This window comes from Phyllobates terribilis, unplaced genomic scaffold, assembly GCF_046119375.1.
Source record: "Phyllobates terribilis strain yellow unplaced genomic scaffold, ASM4611937v1 Scaffold_11__3_contigs__length_659146591, whole genome shotgun sequence".
Classification (NCBI taxonomy): domain Eukaryota; kingdom Metazoa; phylum Chordata; class Amphibia; order Anura; family Dendrobatidae; genus Phyllobates; species Phyllobates terribilis.
The window spans coordinates 394,992,443-395,007,717 of record NW_027362771.1 but is presented as its reverse complement, the minus strand read 5'-3'; the positions used below and the strand labels follow the sequence as shown (position 1 = coordinate 395,007,717).

At 45.3% G+C, this 15,275-nt stretch overlaps 1 protein-coding gene across 3 annotated transcripts in view; it reads right to left on the bottom strand.

Annotated features, from left to right (window-relative positions):
• Nucleotides 1-15,275, bottom strand: part of MYO5C (myosin VC) — a 205,272-nt gene that overhangs the window by 118,269 nt on the left and 71,728 nt on the right. For all 3 annotated transcript variants that reach the window (XM_073653029.1, XM_073653031.1, XM_073653030.1), the window contains exons 4-5: nucleotides 2,023-2,167; nucleotides 140-296 (exon numbers count right to left, since the gene is read on the bottom strand). In XM_073653029.1, the coding sequence (XP_073509130.1) occupies nucleotides 140-296; nucleotides 2,023-2,167 (302 nt within the window). The remainder of the gene's footprint in view (nucleotides 1-139; nucleotides 297-2,022; nucleotides 2,168-15,275) is intronic.

Here is a 15,275-nt window from a genome sequence, read left to right as displayed (position 1 = left end):
TGATATTGGGACAGAGAAATGCACTAGAGCTACAAAGAAAATAAATGGACATTACAAAAACATTAAAGAAATATCATTTGTTCTGACCAAACTTTTATTGTTCTGATCTGAAGAGGGTTGCCTAATCTATAACATTTACCTCTGTTATTGGATTGGACGCCAGCACCCTATCCTCCACATTGGCTTTGCTGCTTGATTTACTGACTGTAGCGAAGTAGCGCATGGCATATCTCGCAGACACCGTCTTGCCAGCTCCAGACTCTCCACTCACAATGATTGACTGATTCTTATTGTTCCTGTTGTTGGACAAAATCCATGAACAATAACCCTACATGATGAACAATGTCCTGCAAAAGCTAAGACGCCTAAAAGATGCCATATTTCAGTCTCTTTAGCAGCGTGCATAGAGGTATAAAATGACAGATCCTGTATGATTTCCAAATCTATGGCAGTAAAAAATCTGAGAAGAATTTTAAAAATACATCAAAGATTCACATGTGCATCACTTTTCTGGAGGTAAAAAGTCAAAATTAATTGTGCAGTTTTTACCTCTTGAACAGTGTCAAGAAAGGGGGTAGAAGTAATGTTTTTAAAGCGCTGCAGTATATGATGGCGCTATGCAAGTAGTATAAATTAATAGTATAACCAGGTATCCAGGAGGGTTGTGGGGAGCAGTGAATATTCATTTTCCTTAATAGTGTGCACACTGTATCTGCAGTAAGTATGGCACCCCTCATCCCTCTTCCTGGTATGTATGGCACCCCTCATCCCTCTTCCTGGTATGTATGGCACCCCTCATCCCTCTTCCTGGTATGTATGGCACCCTTCATACCTCATCCTGGTATGTATGGTACCCCTCATCCCTCTTCCTGGTATGCTGATACCTGATACCCATCACGCTACACACAAAAAATAAACAATTATGCTCACCTCCTCTCTCCTCCATCACTGCGTCCTGCTCTGCTGCCGACAGGGATCTCACTGTGTGAGCCGAGCATGGCGTAACTGCCATGTGCCCTCACCCTGTCAGATGCTGTGCCGGAATAGTCACTGCTCCCCACGCTGGGACTGTGCGTGGGAGCAGTGAACATTCACTCACCTTAATAGCATGCACACTGTAGCCGCAGCGTGGCTCCTACTGCTGCTCTGCGGTTTGTGTGCACGCTATTAAAGGCCATGAATATTCACTGCAACCCACTCCCATGGGTTGTAGTGAATATTCATGGTCTTTAATAGAGGGCACACATGACCGCCGGCCGCAGCAGGAGCCGCGCTGTGGATACAGTGTGCGCACTATTAAGGTAAGTGAATGGTCACTGCTTCCCACGCACACAGAGTGACTGCAGACTTGTTGCCTAAGACAGGACAACCCCTTTAACACTGTAGGTATCAGATATTTCACCATTTTAATGCATGCTTGCGGAAATAATTTCTAATATCTACCCAGTTGACTGTGTTCGAGTGACAATTCTTAAATGAAATTTGTCACCAGGTTATTGCCACCTAATCCCAGAGCAGCATAATGTAGAGACAGAGACCATGATTCCAGTGATGTGTCACTTATTTGATATAATTTTGGTACAAACACTCTATTATCAGCAAGAGATTATCACCAGAGGACTAATAAACCTGCTGTCATGAAGTCCTTCATATTCATGAGCTTTGTACAACTCCACCTCCACCACTGATTAGCAGCTTTCTGCCCAAGCACAGTGCACACAGAAAGCTGCCAATCAGTGGTGTGGCCAGGGTTATACAGAGATCAGCATTCATAGAACTGGCAGATCTGGTGCAAATAAAATAGTTTTTAATCATACAATCTACAATACACAGCCCAGTAAGTGACACATCTGTGGAATAAGGATCTCTGTCTCTACATCATGCTGCTCTCACATGGGGTGGCAAAAAATAGTGACAGATTCCCTTTAAAAGCAATGTACAGAAATGAATGAATATGTATAGATACTAATTTGTTCTAATTGCAATATTTATTGGATTGCAATAATTCGACATTGAAATTACCTGGCCATTTGTTTGTATGCTTCTTCGGCCACAGCAAATATATGTGGGTCCATGTCTCCCATATTTTGCCCACTGTACGCATGGATAATTGCATCTCCATAGATTGGCAGTTCCTTATATGGATTTATTGCAACAAGAATAATACCTACAGAAAAGAAAAATGTTTTTATTTTTTCAGCAAGCATAAAATCCCTATACATGAAAATAATAATGGCAGACTATGACATTTATACAAGATATGACAGATAATTAGTATTACTTAATGTTACAGATGAGTGGATCAATACATTGAGGATCAGATTTTAAGATGACTTTCCAGAAATTCGTGGTTCCATTTGCATTCGAACAATCTGCAATTTAATTTGCGAGTATCGTTAAAAAAATATATTCCTGCCGCCATTTCACACACTGCTGAACACTCAGTGAGCGAGCTAATGGTGTCAGGCACAACTGTCCACATTATGCCTTGCAGCAATCATTTCACATGGTCTAGCCCAGCCAATCAATGGGCTATCACAGCCAGTAAAAGAGATAGGAGGCAGCCAAGGAATCCCATTGTATTCTTGTACTGTGAAAGGATAGGAGCTCAGAGCACACAGCATGGGGTTATAAAAAAGACTAATGCAATTGTGGTGTACTACTTCAATGCTGATGTACCAGATTAAAGATGGGATAGTCTCAGTTTGTGAAGACTAATCCAAGGATTCAAATGCTATACAGGGAAATGCTGTTGTTGTTATTCATCACTATTCAGTGTGACCGTAAATTAATTGATCTGTGAAATACTGCATTAACAGCACCTTAATAGCTCATTTTCTTCAGTATTAAACCCCTCAGTGCTAATTGTGCAACTAAAACCAAATTCTGAATCCAAAGCTTGTGCTTCACTGAAAGTGATCCCTGTATTTTGAGACGTGCAAGCCATTTTTTTTTAAGGGAAATCTCCATAATCCTGTAACGTAAACACTATTGTTTAACTACCAAAGTGTGCACGTTGGTTGAAATAATATTTTTAGCTTACTTCATTGCTGTAGGAGTGTAATATTAGATGTGTACACACGCCACTTGAATACAGCGGCCATTTGCATGTGCTTGCTTCTGAGACATGATTCTCTGATCCCATCCTATTTTCTAAAGAAACGTGGCAGTGTTTTTTTCACCTTTAACATAAAAGTCTCTTTTTATGTATTTTTTGTTTTCATTTTTTACTTTAGATACCATAAACCCCACGACCAAACTGCCTGCTGTTGATGTGTGTTTGCTCCCAGTTGTGAACCCAAGTGTAGCAACTTTGCAACCTGGCATTTTCAGTTACCTTAACTTACATTTCAGTTTGATTGAAAGGGAAAGGGGGGGTTCGTCAATATTGAAATAAATAAATAAAAGAATGATAGCAAATAAAAAACAATTAAAGAAAAAAGTTAAAGGTGTGGCCTGAAACACAACCTAATTTTAATCCTAAATGCCTATCTATTTAATGGCATAATCTAATCTTTTTTCTAATACACTTTAATTAAAAATTCATTTTCCTTCCCTCACTACACTATCTAATTGATTTATTTTTATTTTTTTACTACTTCCTCTTGGATGATGCTTCAATTGAGAATCTCAGTGCTAGTTGTGATACTCAAACGTTTTTAATTTTGCCTACGTATTACAATGTTCCGTATCGGCATTGTTGAACCACCTAACTATACTTTGTTCTGTTGCCGCATTTTTAGGCAGTGTTCCTAACTAGTGTTGAGCCACCCCCGTAGTGTTCGAGTTCGGTTCGGTTCGTCGAACACCCGTGTGTTCGCCTAACTGTTCGTCGAACTGTTCGTCGAACACCTTCGAACACCGTTAAAACCAATGGCAGGCAAACAAAAACACATAGAAACACATAGAAAACACCTTCAAAGGTGTCCAAAAGCTGACAAACTGCTCAGAAGACATAACTAACACATGGAAAAGTGACAAGTACATATAGTCATGCGAAAATAAAAGAGGTGGAGGAGTAAAAGGAGGGGGAGACACAGATATAGGCATGTCATGCCCTTCTAAAATCCAAAAAGTGAGAAGCCGACACGGCCAGTCCGCTCCTGCCCGTGCCACCTCCGTGTCGCCGGGTTTGTGCCAGAGCCGCGGTGAACCCTGACGGCCAGCCCCCCTCTCCCAATACTGGTGCCTGTCCGCTGGTGGGTCGAGCGAGCCCCCCTGTGGTGGAGGCAGCTCTAAGCTTTTTAATTTAAATTGTCTCTCTAATTTGAATGAATACACTTTAAATCCATTTACAAGGATCTATTGGAGGGCAAGTCTCATGCCAGCAGCCGCGGTAATTCCAGCTCCAGTAGCGTCCACTAAAGCTGCTGCAGTTAAAAAGCTTTTATAAGGATCGAGCTCGGCTGTCCACCGCAAGGCATCCTACTGCCAGTCCCAGCCCCTATGCCTTGGGGTGCCTCCTGATGCTCTTCACTAAGTATCCCATGGTCCCGAAGCATTTCCTTTGAAAAAATTAAGTGTCTAAACTACAGGTGGTGCAGCTTGCTTAACAGCCGGGATAATCCGCTCACTAGCAGACACTGCTACTAGGCACAAAGTATTTCCTGGGCTAGATGCAGTTAAAAATTTGTAATTAGATACTCTCGTTGGATGCTGAGAAAGCATTCCATAGAGTCTCCTGGCACGCCATATATGATTCTCTTAAAAAGCTTGGGGTAGGGGTCTAGGGGACCCTTTTATAGCCAAAATCACGGCCCTGTATCGCAATACGTCACCTAGGCTGAAGATAAATGGAACTGTAGCACCCTGAGGGCTCGGTTGCTACAGACGTATTGCACCTCACCCAGAGGTGTGATATCTCACTCTCAGGTAAGGATGGAGTGTGGATCAGGACCCGACACCTGCATGCATTACACCACATTGCCGTGGGGCAGGGCGACCAATATGCCCCTGAGATGGGCACGACAGTCCCTGTCCCTGGCTGGAGTGGGGGGAGGGAACACTGAGGAAGGGGAACCCTGTAGTGCAGGAGCAGGGAGGAAGCAGTTCCTGGGTGCATTGAGAAGGGAGTATAAAAGGTGGGCACCATCTTAGTTCAGTGCAGAGAAGTCTGAGCAGAAGTGGCAGGGAGCAGGGGCTCTGCATGAGCTCTGCTCCGGAGGCGGGCCTAGTAACAGAGGCCCAGGCCTGGAAGAGGGAGAAGGAAGGAAGAGGAGCGGAGAAGGCTCCAGGAACGAGGAATGAAGGGATCCCAGGGGTGCGGACGGGCGAGTCGCCACCGCACGCCCGAATCCACCTGCGTGGAGGGGTCAGGCCAAAGGGGGAGACCGGTCCCCGAACTAGTGGAGGCAGGAAACGACCCTCAGCTAGAAACCGGAGGCTCTGACATTTTATGTGGCGCAGCCCCTCGCTACACCCGCTAGGAAGGCACCACATAGGGTCAGGGAAACTGGCGCCAAGTTTACCAAGAGGAGGCCCGAGGCAGCCGGACAGAAGTGTTGGTAAGAAAGGCCAGACAAAGGACACACAAAGGGGGTCCTGTGAAGTGCTCCAAAGTTATCTGGGAGTTGTCTGAGCCCCTCACCTGGTGAGCACAGTACGACGTGGGCAGCCGTTACCTGCAGACGTGGTCTGGATAATAAGAACTGTGAGTAAAGGCCCTGAACTGCATCACTGACTCCGTGTCGTTACTGCTGCTGCCCTGCACCATCACCCCCATCCTCCGCATACACTGCCCTGAGGCTATACTCCTCCCGTGGGGAGTTATGCTACGCTCTGCTGCACCCACAACACCAGCCTCAGTGGTCTGCCCTGTAGCGGCGGTTCACTCTGACCGCAATCCACGGGTGGCGTAGTCGGACATTTAAACATGAAAACCACATAAATAGTTCCGCCACTGGTTTGACCGCCCTGAGCCACGGAACTGGGTCGCCGCCACGAAGACTACAACCACCAGCATCCACCAAAAAGGGTCCGGCTCCGGGTGTCCCAAGGCCCAGGGGGTGCGTCAGAACATTTTCATCACCTTTCACAATCACCAATGGGACAAGGCAGTGATGTCCTCTGTCCCCTCTCTTATACATCCTAGTGACGGAGCACCTGCTCTCATCAATTCGCCATAACCCCAATATTAGGTGGATTGAGGTGGGAGGCACCGAGTACAAGTGCTCTCTATTTGCTGATGATGTCCTAGTATAGATCACTCAATCACATATATCCATCCATGCTGTTATGGCTGAAATAGATCACTTTGTTACATGGTAAAATTTTAAAATCAATGCAGCGAAGTCTGAGGCCCTCGATGTCTCCCTCCCCAAATCCATATAGGATTCCATCCAGTCCAACTTTCCCTTTGCCTGGCCCTCACAGGGTATCAAATACTTAGGAATTCCTATTCATAGAGACCTCTCCCATCTATGTTATCTTAATTTTGGGCCCTTTATTGAACAACTCCATACAGACCACGGTTGGCAAGTTAGAACTGTAAGATTCACTACGTGAACCACTGGTGTTTTGTGGAAAAGCACATGTACACTGTGTTCCAAATTATTATGCAAAAAGTGATTAGGAGTGATAAGGGAAGAATTTGTTTGTTTGTCAGTTAAACTCATTGATGGTGATGTGTGTCAGGGCTCTTTATATCACTGTAAGCAATTGCAGACACCTGTGCTAATTAGTTTGGCAGGTGTGTCCAATGAAAGGCAAGACTACTTAAGAAGGCTCTCTCACATTATTAAGCAGCCTACATTTTCTGCCAAAATGGGAAAGAAAAAGGATGTGTCGGCTGCTGAGAAGCAACAAATTGTGGAGTGTTTAGGTCAAGGCATGACTACAATCAACATTGTGCGATGATCAGGATGAAGTGTCTTGGCAATCAAGAAGTATGTAGCTGATTCACAGTACACACGTGTGCGTGCTGATAAGGGCAAATTGAGGACTCTTTCCTACAGGCAATTACGTCAGGTTGAAAGAGCAGCGGCAAAAAAGCCTTGTCATAGCAGCAGACAAGTTTTTGAAGCTGCTTGTGCCTCCAACGTCCCCCGAACAACAAGATGCAGGGTCCTTCAGAGGTTTGCAGCTGTGCATGCGCCATCCTGTCGACCTCCTCTATCCACTTCACACAAGCAGAAACGGCTCCAGTGGGCCAAACATTACATGAAGACTGATTTCAAAACTGTTTTGTTCACGGATGAGTGCCGTGCAGCGCTCGATGGTCCAGATGGATGGAGTGGAGGATGGCTGGTTGATGGACACCCCACGCAAACACGGCTACAGCGCCAACAAGGAGGAGGTGGAGTAATGTTTTGGGCTGGAATCATGGGGAGAGAGATTGTCGGCCCCTTTAGGATCCCTGAAGGCGCTAAAGATGAACTCCATAATGTATGTGGATTTTCTCAAACAGCACTTCCTGCCATGGTTCAAGAAGAAGAACCGTGTATTTCACAGCAAGATCATTTTTCTGCATGATAATGCACCATCTCATGCTGCACATAAAACATCTGCATCTCTGGCTGATATGGGCATAAAAGGGGACAAACTTATGGTGTGACCCCCATGCTCCCCTGACCTCTACCCCATTCAGAACCTTTGGAGCATCATTAAAAAGGAGTGTCTATGATGGCGGGAGGCAGTTCACATCTAAGCAACAGCTCTGGGAGGGTATTCTGTCCTCATGCAAAACAATTGAAGCAGAAACCATCCAAAACCTGACAAATTCAATGGACGAGAGAGTTCAGAAGCTCCTTTCGAACAAGGGGTCCTATGTGAAAATGTAACATCACCTAGAATAAAGTTTTGAGTTGAAAACTGTTTGATTTCAGTTTCTAACAACCTGCTAATGCTTATAATTTCAAAAATGACCATTTTTTTGGTCTTTATTAAAATGAAAAGGTTGATCGAAAAGTTTGGGGGATCTAAGAGTGTGGCAACCCAGTAGTCATGATTACTTCGAATTCTGACAATATGAGGGTCATGCTGCAGGTAGTGCAGCAAGAAGGCACTTATGTGCCTTGCGCATCTCGGAGCCCCAAAATTATTTTCCGGGCTAGATGCAGCTAAAAATTATTTTTAATTTTAAATCTGGTGAAGCTTTAGTATAGATGGCCTAATAGGATCAGTGCTGCACACTGCTACAAAGCCCAAATTATTTTCCAGTCAAGATACAGATAAACATGATTAGTAATTTGAAAGCTTAAAACGGTTGGTAGGGTGATTTTAACCAATCATCAAGCTTTTACTCTCCCCAGGATGACACAGGGGTAGAAAAGTCGTTTCGGATCCATGATTTGTTCATCTTTATGAACGTGAGTCTGTCTACATTATCAGTGGAGAGCCGCGTGCGCTTATCTGTCAGCACACCACCAGCAGCGCTGAACACACGTTCAGACAGAACGCTGGCTGCGGGGCATGACAAGATCTCCAAGGCGTAAGTGGCTAGCTCCGGCCATTTATCCAGATTGGAAGCCCAAAAAGAGCAAGGGTCCAGTGACACAGTCGTGGCTTCAATGTTTACTTGGAGATACTCCTGTACCATCGTCTCTAGGCGTTGACTATGTGTCAGACTTCTTGTCTCCTGTGGCCTTGCAAAGGATGGGCTAAAAAAGTGGTGAAATGATTCCGCAAAATTGATGTTACCAGCAGATACTGTGGTTCTGTTACGGTTTGAGTGCTGAACACTTGACGGTCCCACGGTTGGCAAGTTGGAACTGTGAGATTCACTACGTGCACCACTGGTATTTTGTGGAAAAGCACATGTAAGATTCTGCAACAGTCTCTGCTGATACTCCTGCATGCGTGCATCCCTTTCTATGGCAGGAATAATTTCTGCAAATTTACTTTTGTACCGGGGATCTAACAGTGTGGCAACCCAGTAGTCAGGATTATTTCTAATTCTCACAATTCGAGGGTCATGTTGCAGGTAGTGCAGCAAGAAGGCACTCATGTGTGTTGCGCATCCAGGAGCACCAAGTCCCTGTTGTGTTGGTGGCGAGGTAACAATCATGCTTCCTTCCTCTGTCCTCTCCCCCCAACCTCGCACAACAGAAATGTGATCAAGGTCTCCCTCATCTGATGAGTCTTCCATCAGTTCGTCCTCCACTTCTTCCTGGGCTCCTGCACCTTCCTCACTAGTTTGGCTGCTACCATGCGCCCTGGTAAAACCATCTCCCCCACCCTCACATGCCTGCCGCCTTGGTGCTGCCGACCGTCTGGACCTTGCAGATGTTAGCCCTTCCGCATACAACTCCTCCTCCTCTACTTCCTCCACCTCCTCTTGTGCCACCACCTGACTCCGAATTCTGTTTAACATGTGCTCCAGCATGTAAATCACCGGAATAGTCATGCTGATAATGGCATCGTCAGCACTAAACATCTTCGTCGCCATTTCAAAACTGTGCAGAAGGGTGCATAGGTCCCTGATCTGAGACCACTCCTCCAGCGTGATTTGCCCCACCTCTGAATCTCGTTGGCCCAGGCTATACGTCAGAACGTATTGCACCAGGGCTTGTCGGTGCTGCCACAGTCGCTGCAACATGTGCAGAGTTGAATTCCACCGGGTAGGCACATCGCATTTTAGCCGGTGAAGTGGCAGGCCCAACGACTTCTGTAGAGATGTAAGTCGCTGAGCTGCGGGATGCGAACGGCGGAAGTGAGCACACAGCGACCGTGCCCTCTGCAGAAGGCCATCTAGTCTGGGATAGTGGGCTAAAAATTGCTGGACAACCAGGTTCAACACGTGAGCCATACAAGGCACGTGTGTGACATTGCCCCGGCGAAGGGCCGCACCCAGGTTTGCAGCATTGTCGCACACGGCCTTCCCTGGTTTCAGGTCCAGTGGAGACAACCATTCATGAAATTGGTTCTCCAGAGCTGACCACAACTCCTCAGCTGTGTGACTCACATTTCCCAGACATTTCAATGTAAAAACCGCCTGATGACGTTGAGCCCTACTGCCAGCATAGTAAGGAGGTGTGCAGGATCCCTTCTGCGCAGTTAGAAAGCTTGTGGCATGACCAGACAGGCTTTGGGTGCAGGTGGAAGACCGAGAGGAGGTTGAGGAGGCAGAAGCAGTGGAGGAACTTTGACATAAAGAGGATTGACGCACAACTCGTGGGGACGGCAAGACTTGGACAGCAGCCCCTTGTCCTGCTGTCACCATAGTTACCCAGTGCCCAGTCAGCGACATGTAACGCCCCTGTCCATGCCTACTCGTCCAAGTGTCTGTGGTGAAATGCACCCTGTCACACACAGAGTTTCTCAAAGAAGCAGTGATGTTGTGTGCGACATGCTGGTGGAGCGCAGGCACACCTTTCTTTGAGAAGTAGTGCCGACTGGGCATCTGGTACTGGGGCACTGCGACGGACATAAGGTCTCGAAAATCCTCTGTGTCCACCAGGCGGAAAGGCAGCATTTCTGTAGCCAAGAGCTTGCAGATGGTGAAATTCAACCTCTTAGCTTTCTCATGGCTAGGAGGAAATGGTCTTTTACTTGTCCACATCTGAGGGACCGAGGGCTGGCTATTGTGCTTAGACGGGGTTGATAAGGGTGTCCCCGGCAAACTGCCGGTCTGTGAGGAAGATGCAGGCGGACATGTTAGGTTGCCTTGATCCAAAGGTGGTGCTATCGATGTCGGACAGCGCTCAACACCAGCTGGTGTTACCACCTCCAAAGAAAATGATGACCTGCCAATCACGCTGGCTGTTGCGGGTAAAGAGGTGGCAGGTCTGCGCCCCAAAACAGGTGTGACTGCTGTCCCCCCAGTCACAGAGGATGAAGAGGCCGCGGATGCACAACATATGGCAGACGGTGATTGGCCCGGCCGGCTAGGCCGCATTGTAGCACACTGAGCTTCCCACTGCAACTTATGCTTCATGTCCATGTGCCGGTTCATGCATGAAGTACTCAAACTATGTATTTTTTGGCCTCTACTTAGCTTTTGCTGACAAATGTTACAGATAACACGAGTTGGGTCATCTTTATCGATCTGAAAAAATGCCCAGGCTATGCAAGGCTTAGCACCCATGCGACCTGAAGAGCCACCACGACTTGTGGTGAGAGGCAGAGTTGTGTTTGAGGATGCAGTTGTTGACGTGCTTCCAGTACTACGTCTCTGTCCAGGAAGGCGCAACCTGACCTCGTCGTCACTAGCATCTTCCTCCACCTCCTCTGCTGACCTCATCTCTTGGCTGACTGTGGGTTGACAGTAAGTGGGATCTCCGACCTCATCATCATCACCCTGTGCGTTATCACACCCGTCGTCCTCAGAGCCAACCTGTTCCTGCCCTGACAAAAAACTAAAGTTGTCGCTCCAATCAGGTATTTGAGTCTTATCATCGTCTTCCTCATTGTCTCCACCAACAGGAGTTACAGTTTGGGAATGAGGGTCTACATTATGGTCAGAACCTTCTGCGTCTGGTCCTGGATCCGACTCATAAAGATTCTGGGCATCAGTGCAGATCATTTCTTCGTCTGGATTCACAGAAGCGCTGGAATCGACCTCTGATTCCCAGGCTATAGTATGAGTAAACAGCTCTGCAGACTCAACCATCTGTTCTACCTCATACTCAGACGGGCAGCTGGAGATTTGGTAGCTGTGAGGAAGCAAGTGCGATTTGGGTGACACCTTTGAGGACTGGAGTATTTGTGATGTTGAAGTTGATGTGGAGGAGAGCCCACTTAAAGGAGCACTTGATATCCGTTGAAGCACCTGCTGTTTTTGTGCCTCATCTGGAATTTGTAGCGATTGGCGTGGCCGTAAGAAAGGGATCTTATCACATTGTCCGCTAAAAGAAGTAGACATTTTAGTTTGGCTGGAAGATGGTCTTTCTTCTGCAGATGTTACTGTTGCTTTAACACCTACCCCACGGACACAACCTTTTTTCCCCTTCCCAACACGCCTATTCCCCTTTCCACCAGCAGCAGGCCTTTTTCCACTCATTTTGGTGGTTAACTAATTCACAACTCTGGAGTTGTTTGCACAAAAAAACGATGGATGGGAACCGAGCAGAGGTGAGTGGCCAAACTGTGGTATTAGGCCAAAACTATTGGCTGGGTTAGATGCAGAAAAAAATTATTTTGAATTTGCAACCTGATGGAGGTCAGTATAGATGGACTAATACAAATAGTCCCACACACTGCTAGAAGCCCAAATATTTTTTCAGAGGTACTGTAGATGCAGATAAAAATTATTTTTAATTTGCAACCTGATGGAGGTCAGTATAGATGGACTAATAGACCAAGTCCCACACACTGCTAGAAGCCCAAATATTTTTTCAGAGCTAGATGCAGAAAAAAATTATTTTTAATTTGCAACCTGATGGAGGTCAGTATAGATGGACTAATAGACCAAGTCCCACACACCGCTAGAAGCCCAACTATTTTTTCAGAGCTAGATGCAGAAAAAAATTATATTCAATTTGCAACCTGCTGGAGGTCAGTATAGAAGGACTAATAGAACAAGTCCCACACACTGCTAGAAGCCCAAATATTTTTTCAGAGCTAAATGAAGAAAAAAATTATTTTTAATTTGCAACCTGATGGAGGTCAGTATAGATGGACTAATAGACCAAGTCCCACACACTGCTAGAAGCCCAAATATTTTTTCAGAGCTAGATGCAGAAAAAAATTATTTTTAATTTGCAACCTGATGGAGGTCAGTATAGATGGACTAATAGACCAAGTCCCACACACTGCTAGAAGCCCAAATATTTTTTCAGAGCTAGATGCAGAAAAAAATTATTTTTAATTTGCAACCTGATGGAGGTCAGTATAGATGGACTAATAGACCAAGTCCCACACACCGCTAGAAGCCCAAATATTTTTTCAGAGCTAGATGCAGAAAAAAATTATTTTTAATTTGCAACCTGATGGAGGTCAGTATAGATGGACTAATAGACCAAGTCCCACACACTGCTAGAAGCCCAAATATTTTTTCAGAGCTAGATGCAGAAAAAAATTATTTTTAATTTGCAACCTGATGGAGGTCAGTATAGATGGACTAATAGACCAAGTCCCACACACTGCTAGAAGCCCAAATATTTTTTCAGAGCTAGATGCAGAAAAAAATTATTTTTAATTTGCAACCTGATGGAGGTCAGTATAGATGGACTAATAGACCAAGTCCCACACACCGCTAGAAGCCCAAATATTTTTTCAGAGCTAGATGCAGAAAAAAATTATTTTTAATTTGCAACCTGATGGAGGTCAGTATAGATGGACTAATAGACCAAGTCCCACACACCGCTAGAAGCCCAAATATTTTTTCAGAGCTAGATGCAGAAAAAAATTATTTTTAATTTGCAACCTGATGGAGGTCAGTATAGATGGACTAATAGACCAAGTCCCACACACCGCTAGAAGCCCAAATATTTTTTCAGAGCTAGATGCAGAAAAAAATTATTTTTAATTTGCAACCTGATGGAGGTCAGTATAGATGGACTAATAGACCAAGTCCCACACACTGCTAGAAGCCCAAATATTTTTTCAGAGCTAGATGCAGAAAAAAAATATTTTTAATTTGCAACCTGATGGAGGTCAGTATAGATGGACTAATAGACCAAGTCCCACACACCGCTAGAAGCCCAACTATTTTTTCAGAGCTAGATGCAGAAAAAAATTATATTCAATTTGCAACCTGCTGGAGGTCAGTATAGAAGGACTAATAGAACAAGTCCCACACACTGCTAGAAGCCCAAATATTTTTTCAGAGCTAAATGAAGAAAAAAATTATTTTTAATTTGCAACCTGATGGAGGTCAGTATAGATGGACTAATAGACCAAGTCCCACACACTGCTAGAAGCCCAAATATTTTTTCAGAGCTAGATGCAGAAAAAAATTATTTTTAATTTGCAACCTGATGGAGGTCAGTATAGATGGACTAATAGAACAAGTCCCACACACTGCTAGAAGCCCAAATATTTTTTCAGAGCTAGATGCAGAAAAAAATTATATTCAGTTTGCAACCTGATGGAGGTCAGTATAGATGGACTAATAGAATGATGCTATGCCCAAAAGATTTTACTTCACTAGGTGCAGTAAAAAAATTGGTATTCTATACACAGGTGTTATATCTTGCAACACAGATAGGCTACTCCACTGACTAACACACTCTGCAATAGGCCAAAAAGGATTAGCTTTGCTAGATTCAGCCAAATGCTGTGAAAAAAACTTGCACAGCACTGGCACAGACCTGCCTGGCAAAAACTGATAGGAACTCATGTAACCTAGTCCTGAAAAGGACTCCAATTACAATTAGTCTTTACTCCCACAACCTATCTATTTAAGAGCACAGACCTGCCTGATAAAAGTCGTAGGAAATGCTGTAACCTAGTCCTTAAAAGGACTGCAATCACAACTATTCCCTACTCCCAAGCTATCTGTATATTTGTGCGAAAATTGGCTTGAAATTAACAAGGTATAGCGCACACAGCAAGAGCGGTGCCGTCTAACACGCAGCTGCAGCAGTGAGAAAATGGTGGCGACGGGGAAAATGGCTTGGTCTTATAGGGCAAGGACATGTGACATACACTGCCAATGACACATGCCCTTGCTTGTGTGAAAAAAAGCACTTCGCTCCGTGTGTGCGCTGCTGATAGGCTGACAGATTGCACCTCCCCACTGTAAATGCGGGAAAGAGAAAAAAAAATGGAGATCTTCATTGTTCCTGCAGAGATCCATCCCCTGCCCCTCCCCCCACCCCGCTGTACACTCAAACTGCGTATTAACATTAATTTTCATCATTACTGAGAAAAAATCCAGTTATGATTTTGGTGCACGAACAGTTATCGAACATAACCTCGAACAGCCGAATTTTTCTCAAATTGTTCGTGTTCGCCGAACGGCTCGAACACCGCCCAAAACAGCTCGAATTTGAGATTGGCGAACAGTTCGAGTAGAACAACGCTCATCTCTATTCCTAACCTCCCTCATGGCATTAGTTTTTATGCAGTCCTTTTGGCCAGTGAGACTTCATGTGCTTTAATCCAAAATTTGTAAATAAATTATTAAAGTAAATATAACATTTACTGTTACTGTGCAGGTCTGTTATAACACACCTGTTTAAATTGTACTTTTGGCAGAACGAGTGCCCGCTCTCTGTGCTCACGTACATGCAGGGCTAGCATCAGCACCCGGCGCACCCGGGCAAGTGCCGGGGCCCTGAGCAAGCGGGTGGGCCTACTCATGGTTGGGCACCCCGGCGCGCCATGGGACCCGTGAGCGGTGCGGTGCCGGTGTCAGCGCTCACTCCCCCCTGCTTGCTCAGGGCCCCAGCACA